Source organism: Chionomys nivalis, chromosome 4, assembly GCF_950005125.1.
Source record: "Chionomys nivalis chromosome 4, mChiNiv1.1, whole genome shotgun sequence".
NCBI classification, from domain to species: Eukaryota; Metazoa; Chordata; class Mammalia; order Rodentia; family Cricetidae; genus Chionomys; species Chionomys nivalis.
The window spans coordinates 15,025,317-15,045,336 of record NC_080089.1 but is presented as its reverse complement, the minus strand read 5'-3'; the positions used below and the strand labels follow the sequence as shown (position 1 = coordinate 15,045,336).

Below are 20,020 nucleotides of genomic sequence, written 5' to 3'. Positions count from 1 at the left end.
ACCCGTCTAGATTCTGTCCTGGGGAGGAGCTTGTGATATCCTCTGAACAGCCAGCTATTTTGTCCTGCAGATTTTTAAGCTGCGAACAGAAATGTCCGTAGGGGAAGGCATTCCAGGAAGCACACATGGGCTCCATGTGCCCGTATAAAACAGAAGGCCAAGTCTTGCTGCTTCTGCACAGGAGTGCCTGATTCTGACTCATAGCCCGCCTCTACTTCTTTGGGGGACTTCCACAGTGTTCTGACTACTGATAGAGCGTCGTCAGAATTTTCTGCATCCTGCTTCTGATTAGCTCAGTGTCTTAGAGGTTGGGAGTTGTAGCATTCACGATGAGAATGGGTTAGGCTTTTGCTTCTGTTGGGTTTGTAATCTCGGAGCAGAATCTGAGACTGTCGGCTAACTGATGAGACCCATCTGGAAGGTGTTGCGCCAGGGGCCCAGGCAGTCGCCTTCAGATGCCTCTCCTCCCAAGCTTGGGAAGTCACATCTGTTCCTCTGTCTTTGGAGGTCCGTTGTGCACAGGAGCTCACATTAACTCCCAGTGGCATTGCCAGGTTGAAGATGCAAAGGTCTCATCCCACACCACTGATTAAAAGCCCCTGCTTTATAGCAATCATGGTTCATGTGCAATTTTTTTCTTTTTTTCTTTCTTTATTTTTTATTGCTTTATAAATAATACCATTCAAAATTTCCACTTCCTCCCCTCTCCCTTCCCTCTCCAGTCCTAAGGGAGGGCAGGGTACCCTGGCCTGTGGGAAGTCCAAGGCCCCCTCTGAAATTTTTAAAAATATGATTAATATTAACATGGTGTGCTCCTCTGATGAAAAGCGTCTTTTCTCTTCCCCAGGTTCTAGCGGAATACCTCTGCGGCTGGTTACGAATCTCTTTAGTTTAGATTTGCCCCAGGATTGGCAGCTGTACCAGTACCATGTCACGTATAGCCCAGACTTAGCCTCTAGGAGGCTGAAGATTGCTTTGCTTTATAGTCACAGCAAACTCGTGGACAAGACAAAAGCATTTGATGGCACCAGCCTTTTCCTCTCAGAAAAGCTGGACCAAAAGGTACAGTGTGGTCACTATTTCACTCTGTGTGTGTGTGTGTACACGCGTGTGTGCACACATGAGCATGTGCATGCATGGATATATTTGCTTATGTATGTGGAGAGAAGATCCTTGATTTTCTTGACATTTGAAGGAGTGTTTCCCATGCTACTTCCTCGTCCCCACTCCCTTGCTTAAGAGCCCAAAGGTTTCTAAGACATCACCGTCACTATTGATGTCATAGATAAAACTGATGCTCCAGCATGCTAAACATCCAAGAGCTGCACATTCTTAAGACAGATGAACGTGGAAACCTCCAAGCAGGTGGAACCTTTAGAACCAAAATTTCCACGGCTCTGAGGCTGGCATGTCTGCACACTCTTGCCCCTGTGCAGGGTGCCTGTGTGGCCAAATAATTCCGTGTCCGTTTCTGAATGTAAGACCATCCTTTCTCTCATAACCTCCCTAAGCCACAGGAAAGACGAGTTACTGATGTCAGTTCTAAAAGTGTTTGCAAAATGAGACCACTGAAGTAGTTTAATGTTTGATCTTTCTTTACCCATTACCATACTGTAAATAGATATCAGTAGGCATGGGTCTCTCAATATTCTGTTTTAAAACAGGATCCAAATTACTATGAGAAGAAAGAGCCCGGCTTTAAGGAGTTGCAGTAGAACACAGGATTAGACTTTTGATGCGTCCAGTGAGAAAGTTCAGTCAGCGAGCTCCCCATTTTTAAGCATTGTGGTGCCCACAGCATAGGATAGCTAACCTTGCTAAACAAGAAAGGCGTTGGGATTTTACATAAGAAACGAGTTTCTGAGCATTCCTTTATCCTCTGTAAGACACTGAAATGCATGGTACCAGTGGTGAGATGTGGTGGCTAGATCCCTGGAATCTGCTTTTAGAGTGATTTTATTCCCCTTCCAGTCCTTTGTCCAGTGACATGTCGATGAATGCCCCATTTCCTTCTATTCTTATGATGTGTTTCCAGTGTCTTGTCAGGATTAAGATCAGCTTGTCCTTGGAGTAGTTTTTTTTTTAGCATTAGCTGAGAAGCTTCAGTGGTGTTAGAGGTCACTTGTGTGTCACCGGCATGGTCTGGTTTACCTCAGTTGTTCCGAGCAAGCTGGAGAAATTCTCTTCTGCTCATGCCAGGAATAGAGGAGCAGTGCTCATGTCAGTCCAGAACTAGCATGTCGTGTGTGTCAGACACATCTGCATGCTGGGGAGGGAGTCAGTGAGGAGGCAGGTGACGAGGTTGGCTGTAAGACAGAGCATGTGACTGTCAGGGTTGTTGGCTGAGGTGATGCTGCGTGCAGACAGAGCTTACTGTGTCCCTTATTTGCTTTACATCCTGTCACTCGGTTACAGTGAGCATCCTAACAATGACTCCGCTCTGTTCGCTTATTGTTGAACTCAGGGCATATAACCCTCCAGCCTTGCCAAGCTCCACCTTTCTAGGGTGCTTATCAGGATTTGAAGAGTTCCTTGTCTTCATTATATTCCTGTCCACACTTCTGGAAGCCGCCTTCCAGCTGCCTCGTGGCCTTCCAGTATTATCCCGGACTCCATCTGTGACCTAGGAGGTTTATTCGCTTACATCTCTTTCCTCCTTTGTATATTTGTAGACTTGACTGTGTACTTAAGGTGTTAGCACCATGAAGGAAATAAAGACAGGTACAGCAGCGGTCTTTTCTCTAAGAGGCTTTCAGCTTAACATCGGAGTTACAGATGAACACAGTGAGGTAGAATGCCGAAGTGCCGAAGTCATAATTAGTATCGGATTAGTATTTTTATTATACTAACATTTACTGTGCACTTACTAAGTATAGAGTGCTATGCTCGGCAGGTCTTTGGATCAGCATCACAACTATCTTTATGCTGCTGTTATATCTACCAGACTACATTTGTTGGCCATGTGCCCTGCCAGGCTTTTGATGGCACCATGTGTTTAACCCTTCTATCACTCCTGGAGCGTAGAGAGCTCGAGGATCTTACCTCAGAGCCAGAACTCGGAGCATGGTGAAGAGCAGGACTCCTGAAGAGTTATGATTAGTGTCTTCAGAAGGATGTCAGGGTCAGGGAGGTAGGCAGTGGGGAATGGTTGCTGAACGACAGAAGGGAGGGGCGCGTTTGAGAAACTTTGGTCATCGAAGTTTAATGAGCGAGGTGTGGAAATGGCCCTGAAGGTCCCTTTGGACACTGCAGGTAGGGAGAAGAGTTTGTCTCTTACGGATCATTGAAACACCACAGGAGAGTCTCCCAGTCACATCCTCTTGAGGTTTCCTGAAAGAGGTGGGAAGAGAAATGGAATAGCCCGGGGAAGTGTGTCAAAAGGACTTGAACAAAAACCCAAAATGCTGTTCTCTGTTTGACCTTTGTGGACGCCTGTGCTCTGCAAGATAAGATCCTGGGGTGGCCTATTCGTCTGCACAGTCCTGCAGATCCAGCTGGCCTCACTCCCACTTTAGAGACAGTGGAGAAGCTCCAAGCATTAGAACAGCTTCCTCCGGGTCATACAGTAGACAGGAAGATGCAGCATCCATAGTCTAAGCGCGTGGGATGGTGGTACCAGAACAGCTGAAGTCACTTAGAAACATTGCTGTATGGATGCTATAAGGCGTGTGCATCGCTCAGGTGGCGGGGTGTGGGGGGGTGTGCAGTGGGAGGTCAGCAGCCTGGGAACTGGAGGGGGTGGGCCCAGGAACAGATGGAGGAAGTGCAGGAGCTGTTGGTATTTGCTGAGAGGGGATCAAGGGGCACGAAGTGTTTGATCTTGGGAAGCTTCCAGACTGCCTGCTGCCAGCTCGGTTCTTCTCCCACACCTATTGTTGTCCACATCCTTTTGCTGCAGTCCCAGTGGGGCTGGGAGCAGGATGTCCCTCCTACTCCCGTGAAGGGGACTTTGCCACTTCTGTGTGAGTTGTCCGAGACCGGGAGTCTCCCCAGGGCAGTACCCCACCCCACGCAGAAGGACAGGTTTCTCTTTGTCTCTGCGCAGTTCAGTTCCTGCTATAAAAACTGACCCTGCAACTAGAAGAAGGTAGATGTGACTAAGCAGATGCTTGCTAGTGAGCTGACTTCGGATCCATTACCCTTTGAAACATCCCTGGTCATTGACATTTATTGCCTGATTTGTGAACGTTTGTATTTGAAAATTCTGTACTGAGCCTTGCATGGTTTAGAGGATTCTTTGTAGCTGTTTAAAGATTTATTTTTAATTATATGTGGTGTGTGTGTGCGCGCACACACACACACACGCACGCACACATGCACATCCTCAGTGCAGAAGAGGGTATCAGATCATACGGAGTTGGAGTTACAGCAGCTGTAGGCAGCCCAGTGTGAATGCTAAGAACCAGACTCTGGTCCCCTGCAAGAACAGGTGACTATAGAGCCATCTCTCCAGCCCCTGGTGACTTAGGGTTTCCTTTAGTCCAATGGTTGATACAGAGCCTATCCCTGTGGTCCTTATATTGCTAGAACAGTTCCATTTTGGACGACCCCTAAGACTTTCACCAACCCTTTGCAAGCTTTTATTAATAGAATGAAATTTCCCATCCTAGCACCCACGTTTTCTTGGCTCTATTTCCCTCGTCTTTCTCTTCCTCCCGTCTGGCCCTTTCCTTTAAGGATTTCCTCTCCCCCAGTTTCCTGCTTTGTGAATACGCTTTTTGAGGGATTTCTCATGAATTCATGAACTTGGAAGGGGCCAGGCAGTCTGCTGCTTCTTAAGAATATGTACCTTGCTCCTCTAACTATATGTGCACACGTGGGATTTTCTTGAGGGAATGTCTTTATCGGAGTTTTAATTTGACCCCCAGAGATGGATGGGAATAGCCCGCATACCAGCACCCTCAGCTCTGTTGCTCCGTTACGCGGACACGGCTGCTGTATAGGATTTGTGTTCTGACCACTTGAGGGTAAGCTGTACCCTTTACTGCTGCTGTTCCCAGGTTACAGAACTGACATGTGACACGCAAAGAGGTGAGACTGTGAGGATCACGCTCACACTCACCAGCCAGCTGCTCTCTACCTCCCCGGTGTGCATTCACTTCTTCAACATCATCTTCAAAAAGTAAGTTGCTTGACCTTCAGCGCACAGCCTGGGTATTGACAGGATAGCTCCGTGCTGCGTGGGTAACGAGCCAGCAGCAGCTCGGGGATGATTTTTCACCGACGTTGATGTACTCTGGCACTGAGATGGGACACCTTCCATCCATTTGAGCCAAATCCTCATGATTCAGTCTTATCCAAAAGTTAGGCCATGTTGTTTTCAGTCTTTCCTTCACTTCCTGTGCACTGCCCCACTCTGACCCCAGACTCAAGGTCACTGACTAGGAATTGGCCAGATGGTGGATTCGTTTCTCCACTAGCTGCCTGGTTTGGGACATACGAGGCTGTCACTAGCTGTGTGCTGCCCTGGCTCCATCCCAAGCCCCACATAGGTCTTCCCAGCACGAGTGTGGGAAGGGAACTGGTTGTATATAAGTTTTTGACATTCTTTAGAACGGACTGAGGGGCATGTGGTCCAAAGTTACCTTGGGGATGAAGGGGTTTGACCAGTGTGAGATCCCTGGCCCCTCTTTACACTTGATCAAAACAGATTTTCCATTGGTAGGGCTTGGAGGTAAAACAGGAAAACTGAGCAAGCCTCCCTGATGACACATGAACACTCTAAAGCAAGTGAATGCTGTATGTGTGTGTGTGCGCGCGCGCACACGCATGCCCACGTGCCAGGTCCCACACAGCATTTTGTGTGTGTGTGTGTGTGAGGTTCCACACAGCACTGTATATATGTGTGTGTGTCACGTTCCATACAGCACTGTGTGTGTGTGTGTGCGCCTGTGTCAGGTTCCATACATTATTGTGTGTGTATGTGTGTGTGCATGTGTCAGGCTCCACACAACACTCTGTGTGTGTGAGGTTCCACACAGTACTGTGTGTGTGCATGTGTCAGGTTGGACACAACACTGTGTGTGTGTGTGTGTGTGTGTGTGTGTGTGTATGCCCGGTTTCACATAGCACTCTGTGTGTGTCAAACTCCACATAACACTGTGTGTGTGTATGTGTGTGTGTCTGTGTGTGCCAGGTTTCACACAGCACTTTGTGTGTCAGGATGCTGTGTCTGGAACCCTGTTGTAGAGATGCCACCTTCTGCTCAACAACAGACTGAGGGGGAGGAGCTCAGGAAATTTGGGGGTTTCCAGAGTATCTGAGCACATAAAGTAGCTTCCTCCGTATACAGTTTCCTAGCATTAGTCAAACGTCTCACCCAGTCTCTTTGACCCTTCCTGCCCCATGAGAGGACTGTGCTCGGCCAGCTGACGTGTGGAAGGTGCTTTCCACCGTGTTTACCATACTGTTCCTTGCTCCCCAGAGCTGGCACTGCTACACAGACCCCCGCTTTACGTATGGGAGACTGGCCTCCGTGACACCGGTAGGCATGTCACCAGAGCTGGTGCTCCCGTGTTCTGACTCAGAACTGCTAACAGTTCCCCATACACGGGACACCACCACCCCTTCCCAGAGGTGGCTGGGATAGACACTAGGATAGATAGTGTCACAGCGATGTGGGGCACAAAGGGAACTTGAGTGCTTATCAAAAATAGCCTCTTCCTTTCAACATAGGAGAGGTCAGAGAATTATAATTACACAGACTTGGCCATATTCTAGTTAGATGTATAAAAATGTCAACCACATCATTTTAAAGTATGGGCTTATAGTTCATGTATATTTAGTGTTTGTTCTAGTGGCGTGTGTGTGTGTGTGTGTGTGTGTGTGTACATGTGTGAGGGCGCACATTTGCTTCAGTGTGTGGAAGTCAGAGACAGCTCCTCTGTTGGTCCTCGTCTCCCTGTATGAGATAAGTCTTCTTGTTTGCTGCTGCTGACATCAGGCCAACTCACCCATGAACTTGGGGAGTCTTCTGTGTCTGCCTCCTGTCTCCCCACAGGGACTGGGGTGATAGCTCTGTGTTGCTGTGTCCTGCCTTACGTGGCCTCTACACACATGTGATAAGTGCTTTATTCACTGAGCCGTCACCCCGGCCCCCAAAGGTTGAATTAGGCTATTATGAATACTTATCAGATTCCAAAACTATACTTCCAGGCTCTTTAAAAAGTTGAAAATGTACCAGATTGGACGGAACTTCTATAAGCCTTCAGAACCAGTGGAGATTCCCCAATACAAGTAGGTTTCTTCATGTTTTCTGTCCCTGTGAAATGGTAAGATACCTTGCCGCGCTGCCCCTGCCCTCGTGAGGTGTCACATGTCTGGAACGTGGAATGTAATGGACTTTTGAAATTTTCAAGTGTTCTTTCTTGTTTTGTTTGTTTTGGGGAGTAGTAAGCCCAGATGGGAAGCTAGAAGTTTGTGTTCTTTAGTTCGTGTGCTAGGTCGTAAGTTCTAGAGGGGACTCGGAACCCACCTTTCTGAGGCGAGCTCGCAACAGAAGCAGACCCGTTTATTCTGAAATACAGCTGGCATCCTGTGCCCGTGCCGAAGGGAAGTTAGCACAGCCAGGGCAGCTGACAGAGGTTCTGGTGAGCATTCTGCAACACCCAGAAGAGCTCCTACCAGAAATGCAGGGTCTTACGTAAGTGCCAGGGCTCAGCTCGAAATTCTTATTCACAGGGATTTTGTCCTAAATTTGTTTAAAGAAATCCCAGCTGTAAAAAGTTAGAGTTTTCAGTCAGTAACTGAAATAAATGACACAAAAGAAAACCAACAATAACAACAAAGCTATGATCTGCAGAGACCTAGAATGAAAGCTCATTGCGTTATTATAGGTTTTTCCGGCAGTAAATTTTAAATATTCAGTACTGTGTTTGTTGTTTTTTTATTTGTTTTTGAAGATTGTCCCTGTGGCCTGGCTTTGCCTTTTCTGTGTCCCACTTTGAAAACAGACTCCTGTTAAATGCTGACGTGAGCTACAAAGTCCTGCGAAATGAGACTGTTCTGGAATTCATGACTGATCTCTGCCTCAGAGCCGGCACGTCCCACTTCACTGAGACGTGTCAGAAACAGCTGGTGGGGCTCATTGTCCTCACCCGGTAAGCACAGGCCCCTGACTGCTATCTGGAAGGCATGTTTAGGGGTGTTTGGGATCCAGAGTGTCCCTGTCACATTGGCCAGAGTACTGGGGAGGTAAAGGTGGGTGTCAGTTGGCTCGCCCCTGTGCAAGCCTGTCTGTTCCTGTGGTTGCCTCTGATTTCTGAACCGACCCAAGTCATCAAGACTATGATATATCCTGTCACCCTGGCCCTCCATAGCCTGCACTGGGCAGTTCCAGTATGTCTGCCTGGTTCCCAGTGTCTGGTTCCCCCTTTCACATCTCTGCCTCCCCAAACCCAGCTCTGGCCACTTTCTGAGAACCGTCCCCCTCCTCTGGTCACTCCCTGCCCGGCTTTGCTTGGAAACCACCTCTTCATGGTCATTCTGTTGTGTTACAAGACAGAATGTGTGCTCCGTTGCAGCTCCCTTGAGATTCCGAGGCCTCTTAGACCAAGGACGTGCTTCTCGCCTTTTCAAGCTTAGCAGTGCCGTTCACCCTCATTGAACACTAAGCCAAATCAATTCCGGCAGCTTAGGAATCTTCCTGGGTTCTCAAGAGCTTGTCAAAGACCGATTTCCTTTCTGGACCATCTCAGTGACTAACTAGCCTGGTCTGGAATGTCATCTTAGAGCTGGTTTCCTGGGCTGAGCAACAGAGGGGCGGCCAGGCTGGATTTCGCCTTGCCGGGCACAGGAATGCTTCCTCTGCCCTCCTATGTATATTCTGATGCTTTAGCCTCCCACACTCTTGGAGACACCTTTTATGGTACCTGGGTCTCTGGGAAACCTGCCTTGGAGGTTTCTGCCATAGGCCAGGCCCAGGAGATCATAGTGCTGAAGAGAAAAGGAACTTAGAATGGTCTAGGTTGTTCACTGGTTCTTGTTCGGCTGAGGGTCAGTCCAAGATGAGAGATCATCAGGATTCCAGAATTGTGCGATTGGCCAGATGTGTTGATTTTGTTGTTGCTGTTGTTTTTTGTTTTGTTTTGTTTTGTTTTTAATCATGAAAACTACCTGGGAATTGATATATGACCCCAGAGGAGGGGAGGGAAGCCAAATGGGATTTCATCATTGGGAATTTAAGAATGACTTACCTGAACTGGATTCGGTCAGTGGGACAAACACTGTGGGTTCTGACTTGCCGGAGCGCCTCAGTTAGAATGCAGAAATCTGAAGAATCCACACTCTTCTCAGTTAGGAGCTGGTTGTGCGGCACAAAGGTGTGGCTATGTCTATAGCGTGTCTTCCGTAACCTCAGGAGTGGATCTTGTATTTTGAGTTAACTCAAGACTGTGGTGTGGTAGTCATACGTGCTAAGGGTGATTTGGCAAACTGTTTTCAGAGTGTCTCAAATTTACCAGATACAACAACAAAACATACCGTATTGACGACATTGACTGGTCTGTGAAGCCCACACAAGCCTTTCAGAAGCGGGACGGCTCTGAGATCACCTACATGGATTACTACAAGCAGGTAGGCATGCTTCTCGCCTCCCTTCTTAACCGAGAGACCACGTTCTCTGTTTTAATTACTTTTCTTGTGGTTGTGACCTTTCCTACAGGAACAGGGTAAAGGGAGACTGGTTTCTTCTGGTTTACAGTTCCTCTTTGGTGAGGAAGAAGTGAATAGGGGTACTGGGCAGGGTAGGAAGCTGGCTGGTTGTACTGCAGAATGAACCAGACATGGAGCTGGACTATGAAACCTCAGGACTGCCCCCACCCCTGTGACCCGCTTCATGTCGCTCCACCTCCCAAAGCTCCTAGAACCTTCTAAAACAACGCTTCCAGCTGGGTATCAAATGTTCAAATACAAGCGTCTGTAGGGGACATTTCACAAATGTAGACCACAGCACTCTTCCTGAAAATTCCCTGAACTGCCTGGGCGAGTCTGCCTCCCACATAATTCACTTACTTGTCCCTTGTCCACCCTCACTGTCTCTGGCTTGGTTCCTATATTCTTTCTTTCTGTAGTAATCGGTTTTAAAATCATATTTGATCATGTTACAGCCAAGCTTTAATGTTTCCATGACTCCACTGCCTTAAGAGACCGTTGTAAGCATCCAGTGGTGTTTTGATCTGGCAACCCCCACCTCCTTCTCACAAACCATTGTGGGTATGGAGACCTGGCCTTTGTGGTACCTGACTCAGCCTCTGTCCTGTGCGTGTTCATGTATATTGCTTCCTCTTCCTGGATAAGTTCCTGGAGAACCTTCAGCTCTCAGTTAGACTGTGCGTCCCCTGGGAGCCTGTGGGGCTGATCCAGAAGGCCTGCTATCCCTGAACTCCTTGATTACTTCATTGCAGGGGGCAGGGTCTGGCCTCTCTCTTGCCTGTGAACTTTTTTTTTGTTTTTTTTTGGGGGGGTTTGTTTTTCCCAGTGTAACAGCCCTGGCTTTGTAGACCAGGATGGCCTCAAACTCACAGAGATCCACCTGACTCTGCCTCCCCAGTTCTGTGTTTTAAAAGCATGGGCCATCACTGTCCGGCTGCTTTGAACTATTTTGGACACCTTGGGTTGTCGCCTGGGCTCCTGTTCCATAGCACACTTAGTGCAATCCATTGGCAGACTAGTCCACCACATTAGTGTGGGGCCCCACTAGGGTAGGTAATGCGGTCTCCTTGCTTCACGTCTCTCCTGTCTCTGCCACTGGAGAAAGCTTTCTGTAAATGTTGCCCAGGGGTTTGTTTAGCACATAAGCCTAGGAATGAGAAGGCCGAGGCTATGTGTACCTTAGGCCAAGCACTACACTCAGAGCTCAGCGAGGGACCTAACTAAGCTCACTGTTAGGCAGCAGTGCCTAAGGCCATGGTGCAGTGTAAGAGTGAACAGGGCAGTAGAGCAGCCAGTGCCTTTAGCCTAATGTCTACACGCTGTGGGCACAGGCTACCCTCCTCTTCCTCATCTTTGTAGAATCACAGTGTGGCCCATCCAACTTGTAGCCTCATCTCCTTCAGCATCCCCGACTCAGCCATCCTGTCATATCCCTGTCTACTTGCTCGTCGCAAATGGCCCTGTCTCTGTGCGTGTTCCCGAGATACCCGCGTGAAGCCACCGAACCTTTCTCTTCTATCACTAGCTCAGGCTGTCGCTTCAAGATCAAGGGTTGCCTGGTCTGTGACAAGCTCCTGACTTTGCTGTTACTCATGCAGAAGGCGAGCAGGCGTGAGCGGATTGCATTGTCTCTGGGGCACATTTTCTTTAGAGCAGCGGAGGCCTTTGGAATGCTGACTGCACGGTAGCTTGGAAGGTATCTCGTGCATAATACGGGCTCTGAGTTTGTGCTCTAAACCTGGACTCCGATAAACGGCTGGGTTTCTGCACCACATCAGCGAATTGGTTCTTACTTGAGCAAATGTATTTTAGGACCTGTCATTTTCTAAAAAGGGCACCGAGGAAAGACCCGTTCTTTTTTCCGGTGGAGAATTGGCATCTCTGTATATAGTTAAGGAGGAAATGAGACAGAATCATGTTGAATTTCAAACATCCTACTTTCTGAACCAGGAAATGCAGGCTAAATTTCTATTTAGTTTCAAAGCGGAAATTTGAAAATTCTCAGAAAATTGGGTTCAGGGAGAAGGTGAAAATCTACCTTTGGACAGCCACGTCAGAAATAATTGCACCATGAGTAGAAAACCCTCTTCCTGAAGTGGCCTGGGTTTGGCAGAGCTGCTCTGTAAGATTCTATTACTATTGACTTTTCTCTGTTCTTGGAGTTGTACCCCTTCACGAAGCTCCCTTGGCTTACCAGCTCAAGCCCAGTACCTTGTGGCATGGCGCAGAGTGAAGGGTTCAATCCCAGCCCTGCTACTGTGGAGCCCTCAGGAACTGCCTGGTTCCTCGTTGCTTTGTCTGTCCCCTGTCACGTGTGCAGCTTTGCTATGTAGCTAATGTAGTGATCAGAAAAGTCAAGGGCTGTTTCTTTTCGATTTCTGTGTCCACCTTAGTTCCTGGGAGGAAGAAAGTGTTCCAGCCTCCTATACTGAACCAGTGAAGTTCTGTTGAAGTACTTTCAAGAAAGGCTTCTCTGAGCGTTTTCTCCCAGCATTTGCTGTGCTTGCGACTGGGACCCCAGATTCCTGAATTGTTTTTTTTTTGTTTTTTTTGTTTTACTAATAAAATAAGGATTTTATTAATAAATGTCAAAAAAACGTGCATCAAAATAAAAATAAATAGCTAATGCTAAATTTAGAAGCCTCCAAATAATATACACCACATTATTTGATATTTTTAATCTTTATATAGAGCTGTATTATTAATTTGAAGTTAAAACTGTCGATGTTAACAACATTGATCATACAGAGAAACTCAACCTCAGTGAAATAAATACAAAGGGTGCTTAGCTTTGGTCCTTGTGGAGAAAGGTAAGTTGGATTTTTTTTTTTTAAACAGGACTTTAGTCACAAAAAGGAAATACAGATGACAACTGCAACATTTTGGTGGTGATTCTTGCAATCCTTTATATGTCACCGGTCATAATAGCAATGAATTCCTCTTGATTTTTTTCCCCATCACCGTCTTTATCAAATTCTTCTATCATAGCCCGAAGTTCTTCATCACTCATGTTTTCGCCCAGCTCTCTGGCGACACGTCGCAAATTCCTCAAGCTTATTTTACCTGAATCATCATCATCAAATAGCTTAAATGCTTTCAGTATCTCTTCATGTGGATCTCTTTCCAATATCCAGTCTGTCACAACTTCATTAAAATCTTGGAAGGTGATTTTGCCTGTGGCTTCTCTGTCATAATCTTTAAGAATCTTCAGGACATCAGCTTTTTTCACATCAAAACCCAAGGCTCTCATTGCCACCTTTAATTCGTGATAATCTATCGCGTGGTCTTTGTCGGTATCAAAGAGCTCAAAGGCATCTTTAATTTCTTGCTTCTGTTCTTCAGAGAGCTCTCTTCGCTTTTTCCTCTTTGTTTTATCTACTACAAGATCACTTCTCAGAGCTAAACTCATTTTCTCTTCCGACCGAGATGTTCCGCCCAGGGCCTTTTCCAGAAGACCCGCTCAACCCTGAATTGGTTTTTATGTTAAAGAATCAAAGTCCTTATTGGACTAGAGAAAAGTTTGCATATTATGCCCTTAATTATAATTGTGATGGTCAGTAAAACATAATTCCTGGGTGTTGTAATTTGATGTTTGGACTCTTTTGGGGGTCCTGCCACCCAGCCCCAAAATGAATCACACATGGAATCTGGTTCTCATTTACAAACATCCAGCCTTAGCTTGACTTGTTTCTTGCCTACTTTTCTTAACTTATACTATTCCACCTAACCTTTGGCCCCTGTGCTCTCCCCTTTTCTACTTCTGTAAATCTTACTCTTACTCCGCCATGGCTGTGTAGCTGAGTGGCTGGCCTCTGACGGCCTCCTCCTTCTCGGTCTACTCCTCCTTCAAACCCCTTCTCCCAGGTTTCTCCTATATATTCTCTCTGCCTGCCAGCCCTGCCTAACCTCTCTCCTGCCTCGCTATTGGCCGTTCAGAGCTTTATTGGACCATGAGGTGTTCGAGACAGGCAAAGTATCACAGCTCCACAGAGTTAAACAAGCACAACATAAACAAAAGTAACACACCTTAAAATAATATTCCTAACACTGAGGTATTGTGTAGCTTGTAATTGTATAATTCTAGCTCTGTCATTAGTTTTACTGGAAGTTAGTCATGATTCGCCTTTGGAAATGGACCTTGGGCAAGGTGAAATTCAAGTTTAGGAAAGGGACAGAGAGGAGTGTGACCAGCCAGCTGCTGAGGACTCATTCATTGTAAACCACACAGCGGTTGACTCTTTCACCTGGGAACTACTAGCATCCGCGTTCCACAGAGGACGAGTGGACAGAAAAGCTGGGTATCAAATTCCCCCTTGTCAGTTCTGAGCTGCTTCTACCACCCTGCTATACAGTGCCATCCTGGGTACCAGAGACCCCTTTGTTCTTTCGGGAAACTGAGTACACCAAAGCCTTTGCCTGCAGCTTGTGTGTAGATCTTGTTAAGGTGAGTTTCAATGCCTAGAACCATGGGCATATGCTTCAGCCATAGCGTGTATACAGACAGCTGAGGGCTGTTCTGAATCTGGAGGAAACCCAGAGGAAGCAGGGGATTAAGTCTTAAAAGTGGCATTGCAATCTAAAGGGTAATAAAGGCCAGTGAGATGGCCCAGCAGGTAAAGACGCTGTCTGCCAAGACTGAATGATCTGAATTTGAATTTTCAGGATCCACATAATGGAAGGAGATACCAGACTACACGGCTGTGTTGTGACTTAAATGAATTTACACGCAAACAAACATACACACATAATATAGTACACTAAATTAAAATGTAATTAAAATAAATAATAATTAAAGGTCTAAAAAATGAGTCCTGGAAAGAAAGTGGTAAGGAGTAGTAGAAAGATTTACTTAGTGACTCATTTGGGGGGGTTGTTGATGTAACTGAGGATGCCCCTCGGCTCCGTACCATTTGCTGTCCCCTCATTTATCTTGTGTTTTATAGCAATATAATATCACCTTATCTGACCTAAATCAGCCAGTGCTTGTTAGTCTGCTGAAAAGAAAGAGGAATGATAACATGGAGGCTCGGATGGTCCACCTGATCCCGGAGCTCTGCTTTCTCACAGGTGAGCTTTACGTGCGGGCTCCACTGGCCTCCCCTTACGTTAGCTGAATGCCAAAGTGTTCCCGTAGCTAGGGACAAGGGGCCCTTTAAGTGGCGTAGACAATAGTTGGGCGAGTGGGAGGAGGAAGTGTCCTCTGGGATCTCTTTTCTACACGCAGTCTGCTTGTAGGCTGATGTCAGAGCAGCCTCTGATTAATTTCCAGAGGCCGAGCTGCTTTTTGCTGTGTTTGTGAAGTTTACTAGGCGAGGAAATCATGTGACATTTCTTTTTCGTTTTGACCAGGCTATTTTGTTGAGATCAGAATGACCTATAGTTTCTTTATGCAGCAGTTTCCAAAAAGCAATTCTCACTGTGTAGTAGAGTTTACCTGACTGTCAGTTCTCATTGTATAGTAGAGCCTGCCCGAGTGTCTGCCTGAACCAGTGTTCTTACCTGATGAGCCATCTCTCCAGCCCCCACATTTATTTATTTTATTATTTTGTGTATACAGATGATTCGCCTGTGTGCATCACATGTGTTTCTGGTACCCAAGGCAGTCAGAAAGGGTATTGGATTCCCTAGGACTAGAGTTACATATGGTTATAAGCTGTGGTGCTGAGAATCAATCCTGGGTCCTCTGGAAGAGTAACAAGTGCTCTTAACAACTGAGTCACCTCTCCAGCCCAAAACTTCTTTGAGAGAGAGGGGGGAGAATATTATTTTTAGGTGTATTGCTTTTGTTTATGTTGCATTTGTTTAACTCTGTGAAGCTGTGATTCTTTGCCTGTCTAAAACACTTGATGGTTTAATAATGACCGGAGTGGCCAATAGTGAGGCAGGAGCAGGGATAGGTGGGACTGGCAGACAGAACAAATTGCAGGAGAACCGGGGAAGAGGAGGAGCAATGAGGGAATATGACATCAGGGTCCAGCCACCCAGCCACCCAGGCAGCCATGGAGGAAGAGTGAAAGTAAGATTTACGGAAGTGAGAAAAGGAAAAAGCCCAAAGGCAAAAGGATAATTTAAGATAAGAACAGCTGTCTAGAAACAAGCCAAGCTAAGGTCGGGTACTCATAACTAAGAATACGTCTCTGTATGTGATTTATTTGGGTGGCAGACCCCTCAAAAAAAATGAAAAGAAAAAAAAATAGCCAGAAGAGAAAAGAGCAAAAACATCACACTATAGAGCAGAGACAGTTTCACCGTGTAACTTAGACTGGCCTTGTACCCAGAGCTCCTGTGAGCCACCGCACTCAGCTATGAGAACTGTGATGACCCCGGGCTTGCCTCCCTCTGTGCAGTGCTCTGTAGATGGTCCTCTTATTAATTTGAATGGGAATCTTGCCCTTCTGTCTGTTTCATTCTCCGCATCTCTTTGCTTGCCTCTCATAGGCATGTCTAGCCAGGCGACCTCAGATTTCCACCTGATGAGGGCAGTAGCTGAAGAAACTCGGCTCAGTCCTATGGCGCGGCAGCAGCAGCTGGCCCGGCTTGTGGATGACATGCAGAGGTAGAGGCCGCAGGTTCTCTTGATAAGGCTGGCCTCCCCAGTTCTCCTCCCACGAAGTGTAGCCTATGAGTTTCCTGAAGCTAAGTTACTTTTTTGTGTGTTAAACATGTTTATTTCTTAATAATTTCAAGTACATGAAATATATGCATATATAATGTACTTTGATCACAGTCCTCCATTGTTCTTGTCTGTCCCATTGAACCTCTTCCCAAGAAACCCTCTTACTTCCACACCTTTCTGGTGTCCCATTGTGTTTACTTTGCGTTGCCTACAGAAGGGTGTGTGGGTATCTGATCAAGGGTAATTCACCAGTATCTACGCCACTGAGGAAGATGATTCCCTCTCCCAGCAGCCACTGACTGCCCAAGACACCAGGAGGAGGAGTGAAGGCCGCTGAGCCCCTCCCCCGTCCACACTGATAGACTAGTCTAGTACAGGTAGCCACCCCACGGCGGGTTCACGTGTGCCGCAGCCATGGTTTGTAAGCTGTCTGCTTTTTCATTTCCTGGCTGCCCAGACTGAATAATAACACAAAGATTACTAATTACAACACTGTTTGGCTAAAGGCTCAGGCATATTTCTAGCTAGCTCTTACATCTTAAATTAACCCATTTCTATTATTTTATATTTTTCTATGAGGCTCATGGTTTGTTACTTCACATCTTGCTACTTTGACGGCTACATGACATCTGCCTGACTCTGTTCTCCCTGTATGCAGTTTAGTTTCTCTGCCTAGCTGTATTCTGCCCTGCCATAGGCCAATGAAGCTTCTTTATTAACCATGATGATAGAATGTATTCGCAGCATTCAGAGGGGCATCCCACAGCCATGTCTCATCTGGAAGATAAAGCTGTATTCCTGTCTTTCATCCTTTATCCCTCCCTATCTGCTCCCAGGCCAACATGGTCAAATGTTCCCAGGAGAAATCTGTATATACCAACTCCAGAGAGTCCCTCTGGTAAATAATTTACTCTGGGATGGTATCTCATTGGCTGCAGCAGGCAGCCCTGCGGAAAATAATACGTCTTGCCATTTTTAATCTTTACAAGTAAATGATACAGTTTCTACATTGTGCCCTTCAGAAAGCCTGCTCAAGGTCATCTGTGAAACTGGGTTTGCCTTGGAACCCCTGTGCCCCACTGCAAGCCTCCCCTCCCTTCCTGTCCTTCGTGGGCACAGTGGTTGACAGAATGAATATTTATATATATTTTATAGATATCATGAGAAATAGAAGCCAGAAGCCCTAAAAGATAGAAAATCACCCCCGAATAATTCAGCAGTAATGATACAATAATACTGTACCTGTGATATTTAAAAGCCCTCAGCAGAGGTACACTGACTGGAAATGACTTTGTTTACAGGGACCAAGTGGCTCGCTTTGAGCTTGAGAGCTGGGGACTGCAGTTTGGAAACCAGCTGTCCCTGACTGGTCGAGTAGTTCCTTCTGAGAAGATACTGCTGCATGACCACACAGTGAGCTGTCATTTCTTTTCATTTGGAAGGGTTTGCTTGAAAATGTGGATGATGGCTCACTTAGCAGGGTGATGGGGCTTGTCTTCCTGTCTTTGTCCTAAGACTTGGAATTTCTTTTGTTTTTCTATTTGGTGTCAATTTAGTTGCATGGATTTAGCAGCATCCAATGGGCATGACTCAGGTTTTTTTAAAAAAATTTTGGGGTTTATTTTCCTTCTCTTCTCTTCTCTTCTCTTCTCTTCTCTTCTCTTCTCTTCTCTTCTCTTCTCTCCTCTCCTCTCCTCTCCTCTCCTCTCCTCTCCTCTCCTCTCCTCTCCTCTCCTCTCCTCTCCTCTCCTCTCCTCTCCTCTCCTCTCTCTCTCTCTCTCTCTCTCTCTCTCTCTCTCTCTCTTGATTTTTTAAGATAGAGTTTCTTAGTATCTATGGAGCCAGTCCTGAACTCGTAGACCAGGCCAGCCTTGAACTCACAGAGATCCACTGCCTCTGCATCCTGAGTGCTTGGATAATAGGTGTGCACCACCATCACCTGGCTGTTTGGGTATTTTTATAACTGCTATTTCAAACCATTGCAAATCACACATGTCTATGAGCGGTGGTCACTCTTATGAAGATAAAACAAGCAAGCATGATCACCCAAGTAAATCCTAACTGAGAGAGGGTGACTTTAACAGCTGGCATTGTCCAGTTTCACATAGAAGGCCAGCAATTCATATGGACCTCACCCCTGGACACGGTGCTTGGGCAGAAGTGGGCTGAGACGTGAACAAAGAAATCTCACTTCATCTGGGCTTTGGTTGAAGAAATGAAAGGGGTGTCAAAATGTAAAGGCCGCTTGATTACAGATGGCTGTGTTATCAGCTTCCTGATCCATGCTTTTTCTGAAGCCAGACCCTTAGGCTCAAGTGCACTAACGGTGTGTGTGCCCTTTGTCCTGGACTGTGGTCTCCACAGAACAACAGCAGCAGTGAGGTCAGCGAGCAGGGCTCCCTGCACACGGGAATGAGCGTGGTTCCCAGTGTAAGCACGTAGAGGGGTCAGCCTTCCCTACCGTTTGTGTGTTAAAGTCTCCTGTCATTCTGTCCCAGCCATACACCTGATGCAGATGGTCGTGACTGGAACTCAGTGCTTGGTAGGAAATCCCTTGGCTATGACAAAGCATTCTAAACTTCTCTCTGCTGTCAGTCTTCAGGTTGTAAAAACTGAGAAACATCACGTTGCTTCTGCAGAAACTAGTGGCCTTGGCCCTGGTTGATGGTTTAGTCGGACCTGAGTTCAGATCCCCATGTAGAGCTAAGATGTAGAAGTTACATCTGTATCCACCCCACAGGGATGAAGGGCACGGGATCCCTGGGCTTTGAACACTCACAAGCATGCACACAAATACACGTATGAGACCACTCTCGGCCTCCTCTTTGCTCTGCTGTGTAGCTGGCTGTTCCTAAATAGTTTCCCCTGCCTGTGAGCCTAATCTACCAGAGCACAGTGAACTTTAGAGCGTCCGTAGTCATCCTTTCGAATGCTCTAAGCAAGAAGTCCAAAGAGGACAGGCTGCAAGTCTAATGTCCCTGAGAAAGGACAAACAGGTAGAAGGGAACGCTGAGATCTCTTTTTCAGTCAGACACCAGCAGTATGTCTCATTCCCAGTGACCTACACAGGACCCATCAGACCTTGCCTGACTCCCAATGCCTCTGCATCCCAGGAAACCCGTGTGTCCTGTGAGAGGCATAGTGTGTCACCTGTAGCTTTTAGCTGTTCTTGTGACAAGTGTTTTTAAATCGCTCTCGGTCCTCAGTGTCACCCTGCGTCTGCTGCTGATTGGTCCAAGGATATGCGCTCCTGCAGAGTTTTGAGTTCTGAGCCTTTGAACAGATGGTTGGTCATATGCTGCAGCAGGGCTGAGAACCTGATCGAAGGCCTCCTGAGCTGCTTGAGGAGAGTTGGCGGTCCCATGGGGTTTAACGTGAGCTACCCCAAAATGTGAGAATACGGTGAATTTTTTTGTGTATATTAATTTGGTTTGAAAGTTGAAAATAATGCCTGACATATCTATAAACCATTCATTTTAAACAAGGTAGTAGTGGCGCACGCCTTTAATCCCAGCACTCGGGAGGCAGAGGCAGGTGGATCTCTGAGTTCAAGGCCAGCCTGGTCTACAAAGTGAGTTCCAGGCCAGCCAGGGCTGTTACACAGAGAACCTCTGTCTCAATAAAAATAAAAGAGCATTCATTTCAGTAATGTTTACTTTTTAAAAATTGACTGTATAAAATGATGGGCATGGCTGTGTAAGGCAGAGGTGTGGTCAGAAAGTGGTTCTGAGTTACCCAATGGGAGCGCTAGGA

General features: G+C 46.6%; 2 protein-coding genes across 3 annotated transcripts in view; one reads left to right on the top strand and one right to left on the bottom strand.

Annotated features, from left to right (window-relative positions):
- Positions 1-20,020, top strand: part of Piwil4 (piwi like RNA-mediated gene silencing 4) — a 36,804-nt gene that overhangs the window by 4,963 nt on the left and 11,821 nt on the right. For both annotated transcript variants that reach the window (XM_057767784.1, XM_057767785.1), the window contains 9 exons: positions 848-1,062; positions 5,001-5,122; positions 7,156-7,236; positions 7,902-8,099; positions 9,462-9,573; positions 14,595-14,718; positions 16,090-16,207; positions 17,569-17,680; positions 19,474-19,658. In XM_057767784.1, the coding sequence (XP_057623767.1) occupies positions 848-1,062; positions 5,001-5,122; positions 7,156-7,236; positions 7,902-8,099; positions 9,462-9,573; positions 14,595-14,718; positions 16,090-16,207; positions 17,569-17,680; positions 19,474-19,658 (1,267 nt within the window). The remainder of the gene's footprint in view (positions 1-847; positions 1,063-5,000; positions 5,123-7,155; positions 7,237-7,901; positions 8,100-9,461; positions 9,574-14,594; positions 14,719-16,089; positions 16,208-17,568; positions 17,681-19,473; positions 19,659-20,020) is intronic.
- Positions 12,478-13,110, bottom strand: LOC130873176 (centrin-3-like). Its single transcript, XM_057767786.1, has one exon. It carries the CDS (start codon positions 13,058-13,060, stop codon positions 12,557-12,559), a length of 504 nt encoding a protein of 167 aa, XP_057623769.1. The 5' UTR covers positions 13,061-13,110; the 3' UTR covers positions 12,478-12,556.